General features: G+C 36.6%; 1 protein-coding gene across 1 annotated transcript in view; it reads right to left on the bottom strand.

Annotated features, from left to right (window-relative positions):
* LIPK (lipase, family member K) overlaps positions 1-7077 on the bottom strand; it is a 23998-nt gene extending 16921 nt beyond the window's left edge. The window contains exons 1-4 of the mRNA XM_008588746.1: positions 6973-7077; positions 4902-5019; positions 2763-2961; positions 1631-1740 (exon numbers count right to left, since the gene is read on the bottom strand). Of these exons, the coding sequence (XP_008586968.1) occupies positions 1631-1740; positions 2763-2961; positions 4902-5019; positions 6973-7077 (532 nt within the window). The remainder of the gene's footprint in view (positions 1-1630; positions 1741-2762; positions 2962-4901; positions 5020-6972) is intronic.
* Between the last annotated feature and the right edge of the window lie 7790 nt (positions 7078-14867).

Raw genomic sequence — 14867 nt, 5'->3', positions numbered from 1 at the left:
AAGAAGACACTAGTTCATAGATTAAAAACAATCATTTACTCATTTTAAGTGATAGTAAAAGTAACCATATTAGAAACAAAACAAAACAAACAAAAACCAACTCAGAATAAGTACCATTTGTAGAAAAGAGTTTCTAAATTTCCCAAGGGTGGAATTGGCTAATTCAGAATCAAGTGACTTTTCTGTCCCTAGGGAGTACAAGTCTACTTATAGAGAGTATTAAAGAGAGGGCTCAAACATCCATTGTGGAACATGTCTATGTGAACTCCAAGGGCCATTCCAGCTTGACTGTCATCCTTGGTGTCAGACAAAAGTGGGCTGTAACTTCAGCTTTCTATTCGCCAGCTGTGTAAAAACTCAGGCAAATTACCTCTAATAGATCTGCAACATAACCAGTGCCACTTTAGACAAGCCCAAGTACACAACGGCGCCGCCCACCTCCTCCCCACCCCTCCACCCTTTCCTTTAGGAGAAGGCTCCTGACTTAAACAGAAACCCCTTTTGCTTCTGCAAGGGGGGTAGTTCTGCAAGGATGCAGTCCCCCACCATGATCCACATTAGCATAATGACCCTCTTTGATGGTATCACCCAGCTCTTGGTGCCAACATACCAATATAAGCTCTAGCACCCCCACACCTGGTGCTGTCCCCCATTTTCTGGGCAGCCCTGGGCCTGTGCCCCTCTGAGCACAGCCCAGCAGATTTTTCTTTAATAAAGCTTGAACGGTACCTGGCATCTCAGCTCACTTTTTTTCAACCTCCTCTGTATGAGTTTCAGTTTTCTCAATGGATAAGTGCGGGTAAGAGGATACTTACAGGATGATTCTTGTAAAGGTCACATTTATATCAACTTAAACTTTATAACTTTTATACATACTTATATTTAGCCTTTATTAAATATATGAAACTTAAGGTGTTACTTGGCACTATCACCATTAGAAAGGATTCCTAAATTCAGCCATTTGTAAAATATGGACAGCAAATGTCTCAGATGTCTGTAGTTTCCAGCGAGAGAATGTACGTAAGATGTGTAGGACAGGTGTATAAAGACCTCCTTCACACCAGAAACATGATTAGGATTAGAAGACTGGTGGAAATGCTGCTGGTATGTTGAAGCCTCTGGTTAAACGGAGATCTGCCGAGACTGAGGTGCCCCAGGCTCTGACAGCCTGGTCCTATCCACATCTTGGCTGCCCCAGCGCTTCCCAGGAAACTAAAAGTCATGCTGACTACAGCATATAATCACCGCGTTTTGCAATTCTCTGCTTTCTTTTTGGTACCCCTCCCTAGACTGTGAGATCTCCAAGGGAAGGATGGATACTATCTTTATCTCTGCTTCCTCCGCATCTAACCCAGTGTCTGACAAATGTTTGTTGGGTATACAAATGAATAATTGAATAATTTTCACTCCTTCTGGCTTATCTATCTACCTCCAAATTTAGTGGGGGTGAAAAATTCCCTATTGTCATCCTTGTTTTATTTGCTCTTCAGAAATTAGCCAGAGGAAATGATTTCTCAGTTCAAGCCCCCAAACTAGAGACTGCACAGAGAGAAGATATACTGACTTCTTGTGCCATAAATATGGAAGAGGAGCCCCTGACACTCTCTGATCACATCTGCCCCAAACACACCTATGGTGGTGCCTTGGGAGTGTCCCACGTAGTAGAGTTGCTCCTGTCCAGTTTTCTCTATGATAAAATTGATTGTGGCTGGAAGATCATATTTAGCCATCTCATCCAAACTGCCAAAGAGAAGGAACAACAAAATTGGAAGAGACATCTCATTGTTAATTCTGCAATACTTAAACATATTCATTGTAGACATAGATACTGTGCTTTTGTTAAATATAACACTACAGTTAATATGTAATCTTATGCAACTGTGCAACTTTTGAGGCTGTCACCTTGATTTCATTTTTAAGAGACTTGAACTAGAAAAATCTGATTTGTAACAACCCACCGATTATTTTCCTGTAAGACTAGTCATATTTCACTTAATCTCATAGCAGATTTACCAAACTCCTCTGAAAAGAACAATGACCTGGAATGCTTATCTAAAAAAACAGAATAATAATGCAAACAGATTTGTAGACCTCAGCCCAGATGACTGAATCAGAATTTTCAGGGAAGAGGCTTGGTAATTTGCATATTTATCAATGGCCTCAGGTGCTTCTGATCCTGTGTACAGTTTCGGAAACACTCACCTAGGGAACATCTTGCCATTTGCAATAGTGTAATGACACAATCACACTAGGGCGTGGAGTTAGGAAATGCCAAATGGCTTCCAGAAAGAAGGCAGAAATGGGGTCAAGGAAAAAAGGCTTTAGTGACCTCCAAGGCATGTTTCTTGTCTCCTACGCAAGTGCATGGGTTTGTCCCTGTGACCAAGGAGACCTGGCTTCTAAAGCAGACAGCACTCCCAAGTGCTGTTACTGGCAATGCTCTGCTCCTTAGCCATTTTGTGATCAGATTTTCTCCTTACTTCCCCAAGGACACACACACACACACACACACACTCGCACGCACACACAGGCACGCACACACAAACTGGGAAGGAAGTGAGACAGGTTTAAAACAAACAGCAATACAATAATAAGGGCATTTCTTCACACCCTTTGAAGAAAGCCTGGGTAGAAAAAGAAAGGTTTGTTTCCTTCTTGTGGATTCCACTGGGTTCATTTAAACAGAAAGGGAAAAATAACAGGTGTTCATACAAATAAATAAGCAAAGTACACACACTATTCATTGGTAGATTTCTCCTCACCTGAAGGCCCAGAATTCTGGTGATTTGGGTGACAATTTCAGGTGTTTTCTGGACCAGGTGTTTCCCCGGCTGTTCCCTAACCACACATCATAACCAACATCTGCCAGAAGGAAAGCCAAGCTGTTGTTTGGCAGGTTGCAAATCCAGTTACTGGCAGATGCAATTAAGCCATGCTGCAAATACGCAATAGACTTTGGAGCTGCAAAACACAGGCAACAAGAATTCAGGTCTGAACTTCCTTAGTGTCTGCAAGAAAATTCTATTTTCTGACTTCCTATAGAGGAGAGGTTAAGAGTTGAAATTTAGTGGCAAGCAAACCTGGGATCTAGTTTCTTCTGAACTCCTTACTTGGGCAAGTTATTTATCTTCTCTGTGTCTTGTTTTCCTCATTCGTAAAATTGGGGTTATACATAACGTGCCACGTTGTTATTCAGGTGCTGGAGTCAGATTGCCCTGGTTCAAAATCTATTCTGCTACATATTAACCTCTTTGAGTCTCAGTTAACCTATCTGTATAATAGGGAATAATAACAAATGTTATCTCATAGAACTATAAGAATTCAGTAAGAATTAAAATATGTAAAAGACTGTCCAGCACAATTAAATAAGCTTAGCTATATTATGGTTATTCATGTTAATATCATTTTATTTCTCAAGCATCTGATTACAAAATTTTTTTTCTCAAAATAATAAAAACAATAATAAAAATTCCATTTGTTGAATGTTTGCTGCCAGGCACTATGCTAGACTTTATAGACACTGCTTTATATCATCTGAATTATTAGAAAGCAAAATGCAAGGTTGTGAGTAGAATTTTACACAATATAAAGTTGTTAATTTGATACAAAAATCCAACTCCCAATGTAGAATTGGAACATTTTAACTAAGAAAGAGAAAAGAAAGAAGGAAGTGGGAAAGTGGTGCTAAAAGAGAGAGAGAGAGGCAAGAGGGAAGAAGTGACAAGGCTTTCCCTTTCCTTCATAAGTGGTTTGAAATACTGTGTTGGTACTTCAGGACCCTACCTCATGTCACTTTGGGGGCTAGAATGGCTTCCTGAGAGGGGGTCGTCTAGCCATTTGGAAGCAAGAAACTAAAGAGTCTGTTCATTTATTCACCTTTTGGAGAAAAGGGAAAGGAAAAGCGTTACTAACTCTGCCAAAGTTAAGTACTGCCATACAGCTGTCATAGCCCATAGCCTCTCTTATCTGACCCCTAGTGCAGCTTGTCATCTAGAGCCTTCCATCTCATGCATTTTGGTAGCTATGTGGCAAAAAAACGATAACAGAAAAGTTTGGGAAGATGTAAAAGTTCTCGTGAGCATTCATAAAGGTAATGGAGTTGTTTTGGAAAATGGTTGTCTCTATAAAGTCAGAAACACCATTATATCTCCCTCTCTTTTTAAAAATCTAGATTTTTCTTTAAACAATTAACCTTTCTGATATTGAGAAGTTTTGTTATACAAGGCACCAAAGAAGAAAAGGAGCTAAGAACTGAGAGAAGAAAGCAAATTGTTTCCATGTAATAGATCATTCTTTTTCTACAGAGAGCAACCTGCATTTTAGGGAGCTAGAGATGGCTTTTTCATAAAGTTTAAGCACAGAATGAATAGGGCCATATTTACTTTTTATAAAATAAAATCACTTAGACTTGGGTGGAGAAGTGACTACAAGTGGATTAATACCAGTTGAAAAGTGTTGTAGTAGCTGAAGAGATTATGTTCAAACCTGGATGTGAGTGGCACTGGCGCTGAGAGAAGTTCTCGGATTAGAAAGTAATTTAGAAGGCAAAATTGATAGGTGTTAGTGATTCGCCATACATAGGAGGTGAGGGACAAGGTGTGCCAAGAACGACTCCTGTGCTTCTGGTTTTCAAAACTGGTCAGTGGTTTTCTTTTGATTTTGTGTTTGGAAGGAAGACAAATTCGTGCGGAAAAAGAGATTAAATAAACAGTGTATATGAAAACGATTTAAAACTTCGAAGAGTTATACAAATTAAATAGAGACGTGGGTGTGATCATTTTCCTCCTCTAATGGAAGGGACTGTGACCTATTTCAGAACAAAATCTGCCCTGCTACTACTAGGACATCTGGGCATCTCTGCTTTAGACATTTTTTTCCTTTCATAACAAAATAAATCATACCTGTTCTCCTTGGGCATCCTCTTCCATGAGGAATCCTATAAATTCCGAGGACATAACCATCTTCTGTGACAACATCATACTCTTCATAAGGATAACCCCAGTAAGAAATAATCTGGCTCTAAAGAGGAAAGGCAAATATATACCTTCAGGGTGTTGTCTTTTAATTTTTACACATGCATTGCAATACAGTACTTTAAATTGCAACCTACTGTTGTACTGATCTATGTGCTGGGATAGCATACAGTGGGAAAAAATCAGGATAATTTGAGTAGATTGCAAAGCCATGGGTAAGGCCGAGTAGGGTGATCTTATAACCCTGTTTACTGAGAACAGTCCCTGGTTATGCCTGTTGGCCTGGTATTATTACTGCACCCTAGTTCATTCTCGGAATGTTTTGACAGAAAATTATATGGTCGTCTAGCAAGGAAAACCACAGAAGATTGTGCAGTTGTACCCTGTGGCTAAGAACAGTGAGCTGTTACCAACTTGAGACCTGAAGGGAGATGAGAGGAAGTGGTTACCAAAGCTCAGTAGGACAAAGTCAAGCAGAGAGGGCCACATTGAGGAGACAGCTTGTCTAACTTGACTTCACGGGGAGGGAGCCAGGGTAATATAAAACTCGATCTCACTCTCCTCCTTCCTTCTTATCTCCGGATCAAGATTTCTATTGGCTGAATTGAACTGACAACCAAAGGTCAAGGGCACTTGTTGGGCAGAGAGAAAGGTGTAAAAGAACAGACAGTGAATCTAGAGGGGTCAACACAAGATAGCCCAGCCCCAGGTGTACAAGGAAGAGGGGAACTAGTGTTTATTGGACAGTTTCTGCATTGACATTTACTTCTTCTGTCTCATTAATCCTTACAAGGGGCCTTTGAGATAAAATTGTACCTGTTTTACAGCTGAGAAAATTGAAGTTCCAGAAGACTAATAATTTGTTCAAGATTGTATGCTCAGAAGAGATAAAGACAAGATTAATGCCAAGGTAAGTTTAGCTCCAAAGCCTTATCACAAGGTTATGCTTTTTCCCTTGTCAGGCTCACAGATGCATGTATAAATTATGTGGCTAAGCAGTCATTGAGAGCCCAGACTCTGGAGACAGCCTGTGTGGCACTGAATTCCCACTCTTCCTCTTATTAGCTGTGTGACTTTAGGCAAGTTACTTAACCTTTCTGTGCCCCATTTTATGACTAAAGATAATAATAGTATCTCTTCACAGATTTATTGTGAGGATTACATGTAATATATCTAGAACAGTTGCTGGCACAAAATAAGTGCTCTATAAATGTTTGTTATTTTTATTATCATTATAGAAGGATTAAAAGACAAAAAAACACTCAGACTAGGGAGGAAAATAATGCATGTAAATATGGGAGGAAGGGAGAAACTTGGATTCAAGGACAATATTTATAGATTGTGAGTTCAGCAGTGTGGTAGAAGGTCAGGGGTACTTGCCGGATACTTTGGAGAGAAACAAGAAGAGGCAATAATAAAAAATTTTGGCAGTTTTATTCTTCTTAAAGTTCTAATAAAAGCTTGGTTGTGAATGAGGACAATAGTGTAGCCTGTAAGCAAGAGTATGGACTATCCCATTGGAATTAAGCCTGTAGTAGACATTTGTTGTTTGTCTTTCTTTTTTGCCCAGAACTATTCTATTCAATTCCTGGTAGAAAGTTCTGCATGTTATACTTTTGGTTATAAGCAACAGAAATTAAACCGGTCTCACTAAACAAAAAAATTATATATAGTTTACAAAATCAAAGAAACTGCTCTACCAAAAGCCTCAGAAAGAACTCAAGTATACTCTATAGAGATAATCAATATTAACTCATATGGTTCTCTTCAGGAAGCCACCATTAGATGGAAGCTTAAGCCACCAGAAGGTGGAATATCACTGCTCTAACTTGGGTCAGATCTTTCAAGTCTTGGATTAGTTAGTCATGCCAAGGGAGAAAGCACAGATTTAGTCACTGGAGGAATTGTTTAAAATTAGGTAGGCATACCAATTATATCTAAAATGATGACAGATTAATAATTTCTTATCTTAGTGCTGTTTTCTTAATGAATGACTTACAATATTCATATATGCTTCAGGATTTGTGATGCTTCCTTTCTTATCACAACCATATGTGGGTCCAGGAATAAGTATCCAGCATGCTGCTGCTAAAAGCTGCCACATTTGGGGTCTGCCTGGGGAAGGAAATGTTAACATATTTGTCATCAAAGAGAAATTCTGTAAGGCAAAATTTGGTATGATATTTTTATAACACTACTTACTGTGCGAGAGAGCAGAAACATACTTGTAGATTGTGTTTTAACAAGGAATATACTGAATTATTCAAGACTTATTCCATGAAAAATCTAAAATGTTGACTTTGCAGTAAGAAGAGAAAAGAAGGAAAAAAGGAAGGGAGGAAGAAACCAAATAACCAAAAGTATCCAATAAATTGGTACTTTTTTCCTGATGGTGGGAGTGAGCATTGGCAAATCTTTATGGAAAGAAACTTGCTAACATATCTTGCAAATTTAAAAATATTCACATCTTGCACTTAGTAATTTTCTTTCCAGGAATCTATCTAAAAGACAAATAACATATAAATAAGTACCATGTATAAAATTATTACTTATGATATATCTTCATATAGTAAAATTTACCAAAAGTAAATAAATAAATAAATAAATAAAAAGAGATTGGTGAAATAAATGATGGGTGAGGAAGAATGGAATTATTTACTCATCAAATATTATGTTTATATGTAATGCGTGAAAATTCCTACTGGAATATTAAGGGAAAAACAATGCAAATTGTTTATGTACTTTGAGCTCAATGATGAAACAAAGTATAAACAGAAAAAAAATGCTAAACACCAAATTTTAATTATGATTATATCTAGATGAATGTTTGGATGATTATTTCCTCATTTTTAAAGGGGTTTACATACTTCCTAAATTTTCTATATTCAGTTTTACTTCATCATAAGAGAGAAGTTGTTATTTGAAAAGAAAAAATTGTAAAAATTATGGAGGAAAAAGACTATAAATATTCTTCATTTAGCTTTGAACCTACTTAAGTTTAAAAACAAACAGCAACTTTACAAAAATAATTGGGGGGACATTTTGCAGGAGATTCGCCATTGTCTTTATAGACAATGATTTGCCATCTGTCTTTATAAAATACAGATCTTCAAATTATGTCAGAAAACACACTCTATTGCTAGTCTGTTCTGTTTTCTTCCCAATATGAGAGAGATGGTAAGTCTTACGCTGTAGGAAATGAAAGAATTTTTCACAAAATGCCCTCAGTACTTTGTTATATAAAGTTCCATAAATTCTTCCCTTGCGTTTTGTCAAAGTCACAATGTCTACTGACTATATGTGTTAATATATATTGATATAATTAATATAATTAACATATACTATAATCAACATAATAACATATGATTTCTATATTAAATATATAATTATATGTTAATATAGTATATTGACCTATAGATTAATATAGCTTAATTCTGGTGCATCACCATGGCAGTGATAATACCACTTCCACCAACAGCAATAATAATTATTACTATTACAACTATACATTGAACATCTATTGAATGCCAAGTAATGTGTCAGGCATACATTATCTCACTTTGTTCTCAAAGTAATCTCAGAGGATGGGAAATACCCCATTTTATTTAAAACAAAATTGTGTCTTACAGTGTTCAAATAATTTGCTCAATGTCAGACAGATAGGGAAGCAGAATCTGAACTCAGGTTGCCTGACTCTAAAGGAAATGCTTGTAATCATTATGCTCTTAACCACTTAGTCCACTCAGAATAGATTTACTGGGGTCTTCTGGCTGTTATGTGCCTGATTACTGTTTCTCTGAATATGGCCCCTAGATCATAGGCATCATAATCACCATAAAACACAATAAGACTCTTAGAACCCACCCCAGCTCAACTGCATGAGAATTTATCTGTGTGTGTTTGGTGTGTGGGGGTGGGGGGAGTGGCCCGGGGATCTTAAATTTTAACCAACATTACAAGTAGTTCATATGCATTCCGAAGTTTGAAAAACAGGTAGACTGACTTGACCCTTTGAGAAAATAAACTATTTCATATTCATTTCTGTTTCTCCAAGACTTAGCATGGAGGTTTTCATAAATGTTTGTCAGATAAATGGATGGATGAAGGAGTAAACGAATGCATCATTTAATCTTAATAACTATGCCAAATTGACTCACTATTTTGTGTTATGTCTTTCCTGCTTGGTTTCATTTCACCCTGCCTCATTGGTTCCTCTCTGGCAGTAAGCTTTGAGGGTTGATTATGTCCTAAATTCAGGATTGCATCTTATGGCAAAATTTAAAAAATATTGTTCTTCTCTTTCAAAACCAATCTGAACAGTTTAGATGCTCTGGTTTCTGCTGAGTGATTGGCATTTTGAGGCCTCTGTGTCAGAATCACTGGCAGGTGAGCCTGGGGCCCCTTAGAGCAGATCTGGCTCTCTTCTGAAATGGCTGAGCTGGAGAAACTGTGGGGCTGAGCAAGAGCTTGTAATGGGCCCGTAATGGACTAGCACATTCTTGGGGCATCCTTTGGGGTTGGAGTTTTGCACCCAAGGGATGGCCCAAGAATGTACCAGTCATGACAGGTTGCCTTTTGCAGCCATGCCACAGAGCCCATGGGCAGACTTTGTTTCGTTCTCCTGTGTAATGGATCTGAGTACAGAAGGATGACACATTCAGGCAAGAGGAGTCTCTATGTGTTCCGTTTTGTAAGGAAAGGCAGGTCCAATCCACCTTTCCCCAGGGGTGTGCTTACCTGCTGTGCCCTGTCTAATCCTCAATCTCTTAACTATAATTGTTGGATGTAGAGGGTTAAATAAATATCTTGATTCTAATTTGATTTTCAGATTGGGCTCCTTCGCTAAGAAAAACTTATGGGACAAAAGTCCTTGGTTAGGAGACAATGGTCTACAGCTAGGACCAACAGCCCATCTAATCAATTCTAATCACTGTTTAAGGATGGGATTATGTACATTGATTATTTAACATACTGATTGTTGTTAAAAGATGTTGAAAGAATTGCTGTAGGGAAAAATGTGAAAAATGTTTGCTAAGGGCAAGCTGTTTGTTGGTGGAAACTTTAGATACACTGACACTTAGAATTAATTGTAAGAATGTAACTTTTGCTTAAATCATTTAAGGAGAGGTTATATTTTAGATTAGATAATGATCACAGTTTGAGCAACTTAGCTTTTCACAAATTGTATTTTGGAATGTCACATTGTTAATTTAAATGATGTTATTGGTTTCTATTGTTTAAGTTATATTTAGCCAGGGATAACTTTTGTCATATTGCCCATGTCTTTGTGTCCTTTTGGAATGATTGAATTGATGATTTTTCTTGTGAAACTTCCTTGTCTTTACAATAAAAACAGAAGCTAACTCTGAATTGGGGCTGTACCCAGTTTCTCCTTCTAACAGAGGAGTGACTGAGGAGCAGTCCCTTTGGACTTCTCATTGCATTTATGTTGCTTCCAGTAATCCTTTTTTTCATCTCCATTACACAGTGAGAAGTGTAAATCTACCTCATTCAGGTACCTCTTCCTAATTATACTCCAAGAATCCTCATTTCTTTGACCCGTTTCTATGGCAGCTCTCTGATGAATATTGCCTCCTCATGTGTCTTACATTGACATTATGCTGGTTCACAATAATGCACATAATAGTCCCCACTTACCCAGAGAGGATAGGTTCCCACACCCAGTGGATGCCTGAAATCACAGATTGTACCAAACCCTATAGAGTAGTCCCTTGTATCCAAGGTGGATTGGTTCCCAGACCCCCTGTGGATACCAAAATCTGCAGATATTCAAGTCCCTTATATAAAATGGTGTAGTATTTGCAGATAGCTTATGCATATCCTCCCATATACTTTAACATCTCTAGATTACTTATAATACCTAACACAATGTTTATACCTCACTTTTGCTTACATTCAAACTAGTACTTGGCACATGGAAAATTCAAGTTTTGCTTTTTGGAACTTTGTGGAATTTTTTTCTCTAAATATTTTCTATCTTCTGTTGGTTGAATCCACAAATGCAGAAGCCAGGAATATGGAGAACTTGGCTGTATACACTATGTTGTTTCACATAAATACATACCTATAAAAAAGTTTAATTTGTAAATTAGGCACAGTAAGAGATTTACAACAACTGATAATAAAATAGAACAATTATAACAATATACTGTAATAAAAGTTATGTGAATGTGGTCTCTCTCTCTCCCTCTCTATTTCATAATATGTTCAGACTATGGTTGACTGCAGGTGACTGAACCTGGGGAAAATGAAACTGCAGATAAGGGAGGACTACCACATAAGGATATTAGACTAAGAAAAGAGCAGACAGTATAAATTCCAGGGGGTTTCAGTCTTTAAAGGTGAGACCCTTGGTCTCAGGTACTCAGATAAAATTAATATAGATTATATTTATTGTATAAATTATTATAGATATAATCGATAATTGATTATATTGACGTCATGCTAAGTCAGCATTTCACACTGCTGTCCTGCAAAACATGACTCCCAGAAGATGTTATTTGTTAACAGGGCTCATGGGTAAACATATGTTAAACTATATATATGAGGGGTCTTCGAAAAGTTGATGGAAAGATTCATACTATCTTTTAATTCCATTTTTCCATGAACTTGTTGAAGTATGGTTGTGTGCATGCATTTCTGTGTTTGTGTGTGTGTTAAAACATATATTACTTCTTTGAAGAGTCACAGACCATATATAGAGAGTGTGTGTGTCTCTGTGTGTGTGTGTGTATGTGTGTGTGTGTGTATGCTATATGCATATACAAATGCTATAAACATGACTTACTTGGAGTGTCTTAACTTACAGTATTATAATTAAAGCTCGAGATAGTCCTGCAATCAAGACTCTGTTTAACTTTGTTTAATCTACTTTTCCAGTCTTATTTGCCCTTAGAATTTTGTTGTTTGAATAACACCAATTAAACATAGTGTGACCCAAATTATTAAGGAACATAGCAGGGAAATGCTGCTTTGATATTTATTTCCTTTACTATTCACTATACAAAAACAAACAAACAAACAAACAAATAAATCTGTGTAGCAAAGGAAAGGCTAAAAAGATACAAGTAGCCAAGACTGGAATCTTATCTTTCAAAAGTTTCTCCAGGCAGATGCCCTCTGTGACTATGGAGACAGCTGCTACAGTCTTACCCCAATTTGGCTGGGAAAAGATATCAGAAATGTGACCACTTGTAAGACTCCTCTATTGCTCAAAAATCTCCCTCTACTCATAGTTGCTTCTTGTTTTTCCCCCTAACTACTGCAGCCAGGGGAAAATATAAAACCTTCAAAAGAATACTGCCTTGCTGCCTTTTTTGCTTCAAAATGGGCTTAAATATTTTACATCAAATGCATGAGGATTATACGTAGGCAGCTCTCATAACTAATGCATTTTGCACTGACAGACACACTCATGATGAAATCAAGGATACCAACAAAAGAGTATCAAAAGAGTATCAGAAATAATAATGACCTTTATTCCACTTTTCTCATTGAACCATAATAGGAACTGTCAGACTCAACGAGCAGATACTTAACCAGAGTTTCTGCTGATGCTTGAATTAATTAATTCACACCCTAATTCTTCACTATGTTTGAGATGAAGGCGAGAACTGATCAGAATATACAGTGACAAAGACCCCTATAGGGAGCTCTAAGCTTGCTTTGTTTTGGAAAGCACACAAAGCCCATTTTCTACATATGGCTCTCTGATGAATCTCAGTTTGCTCAATGATAAAATAAAGCTAATAATGAATCTCTGAGTGCTTTCTGAAAATTTTTGAGTTAAAATTCTGGCTCTGCCCTTCAGAGGATATGGCAGCCATGAGAGTGAAACTCTCAGATTTTCAGTTGCGAAAGAACTGGCTGGCCATCAGCCACAACTCCTGTGCTCTGAAATCCATCACTGCATTTCCACTGAAGCCACACATTGTAGACACTTCATAAGTATTGGCTGTCACTGCTACTGTTATTACTTGTGTAACTCTTGCTAGTCAGTTTAACTTCCTTGAAATAATTACACACAGGATGTTTTCACACTTCTGGACCCTATCCTGTTTTTATGGAGATAATAACACCTACGTGTAGGGTTAGCTCAAGATAATAAATAATGTCTATAAAAACATCTAACAATGGATGGCTCTCAATAAGTGGTAGTTATTGTTATAACATATCTTCTGTTATTCAGTGATTGTTCCAGGTATGTATGTCTTGGCTCTCCAACTAGTCCATAAGCTTGTTAAATGCAAGAACTACATTTTGTACATTGCCTGTATTTATGAACTTTATCTTTTGTGTCTCTATCCTCATATTAGATATAACACAATTCCTTCAGCTGAGTTGTTAAAAATGACAGCATAGTTTTTACTAACACCTGTCCTCAAATAGAATCATGTCAGAGAAGTTAAAATTTTCTATTTTCTTATTACTTCTACCAATAATTTTCATTTTTGACCATATAGATTACCTTCCTTATTTCATCTATACTTTTATACCACGGATTGAGCATCTATATTCTTAATCATTGTAATTATTTTTTTTCCCCACAGCTAGCAAATGTCCATTTAGAATTTGAACAAGTTCTATTTTACTCAATGTTCTTTCTACTGAGTCTTACTTCCTTTTAAAAAATATTTTCAAAGTATTAATAAATGTTAGAAAGTTTGGGCATAATGTAACTCATTTGGAGATTAGGAAAGAGAAGCAGTTTTTTCTTAGCACGTTTAAAGTATAAAGTTCTTATCAGTGAAAAAATTGAAAATAGGATAGGGCCCAGAAACATGAAAACATCCCATATGCAGGTTACCTGGAAACCAAATGAAAGACATTAGGCAAAGCTAATATGAACATGCCCAATAAAATGTAAATAAGACGTATGAAATTCTCACAGCCCAAGAAAGATGTGACAGTTGGGACGAAAATTGTTTATCTGTAGAAAAAAGCCAAGTACAATATTAGTAAGAGACATGTAATCATATCTTCCCTGTCATCATTAATGGCATACTTTTTTTGTTTTATCTTTTCTTGAATAATAAGCTCAGAAAGATAAAGGAAAGAAATGTAGGAAGAGAGAATGTGTGGTAGGAAGAAAGCAATCATATGAGTCATTCTCTCAAGTATCACTCCTAACCACATGCTTTCATATATTCCTTGGGTGAGAAAGAAATCCAAATTTTGTAGATCTGACCCTAACCAGTCATCTGAGTTCTAATCCCATATTCCCCTGATCCTTCAGGACATAGCCACTTTGATTTCACCTTGAAAACTTTAATTCAACATGACCCAAATAAAAGTATCCGTTTCCTTTCTCAATTCTTCTTTTATGTTCCCAATTATAGACTCTTTTCTTCCTAACCTTGAAAGCTGAAAACTTAGAAAATTTTTTAATATTCTCTGAGCTATAAAATACACCAATTTCATAAATAAAAGAGTGAACATTATTAAAGATAATGCAAGTAATAAAATGCTTAATAAGAAAATATTATGAAAACTGTATGCCAGTTTTCAAAATTAGATTAACTAAAAAAATTCTTTGAAAAACACAACTTTAATAACTCTTTTAAGAATAAATAGGACATTTGATTAGCTTTATATCTATTAAAAAATTGAATTTGTTTACAAAAATACTTCCACATACATAAATAAAAATTCTAGACCCAAATGGTTTCATTGATGAACAGTCTATCTAATATGCAAAGGAAATTGTTACACTCACTAAGAATTTTATTGAGTTGTAACACTGAAGTTGTTCTTTTGTCCCTGAAGCTGTTGATATCCAACCCTTCCTGATAAATTGATCTTAATGTTCTGTTGAATAAACTACAGCCAAGGTTATTAGAATAATATGAAAATTAGTCAAATTAGCTAATAATA

Source organism: Galeopterus variegatus, unplaced genomic scaffold, assembly GCF_000696425.1.
Source record: "Galeopterus variegatus unplaced genomic scaffold, G_variegatus-3.0.2 Scaffold5012, whole genome shotgun sequence".
Classification (NCBI taxonomy): domain Eukaryota; kingdom Metazoa; phylum Chordata; class Mammalia; order Dermoptera; family Cynocephalidae; genus Galeopterus; species Galeopterus variegatus.
The sequence above is the reverse complement of the archived record's forward strand: the minus strand, read 5'-3'. Positions and strand labels throughout refer to the sequence as shown.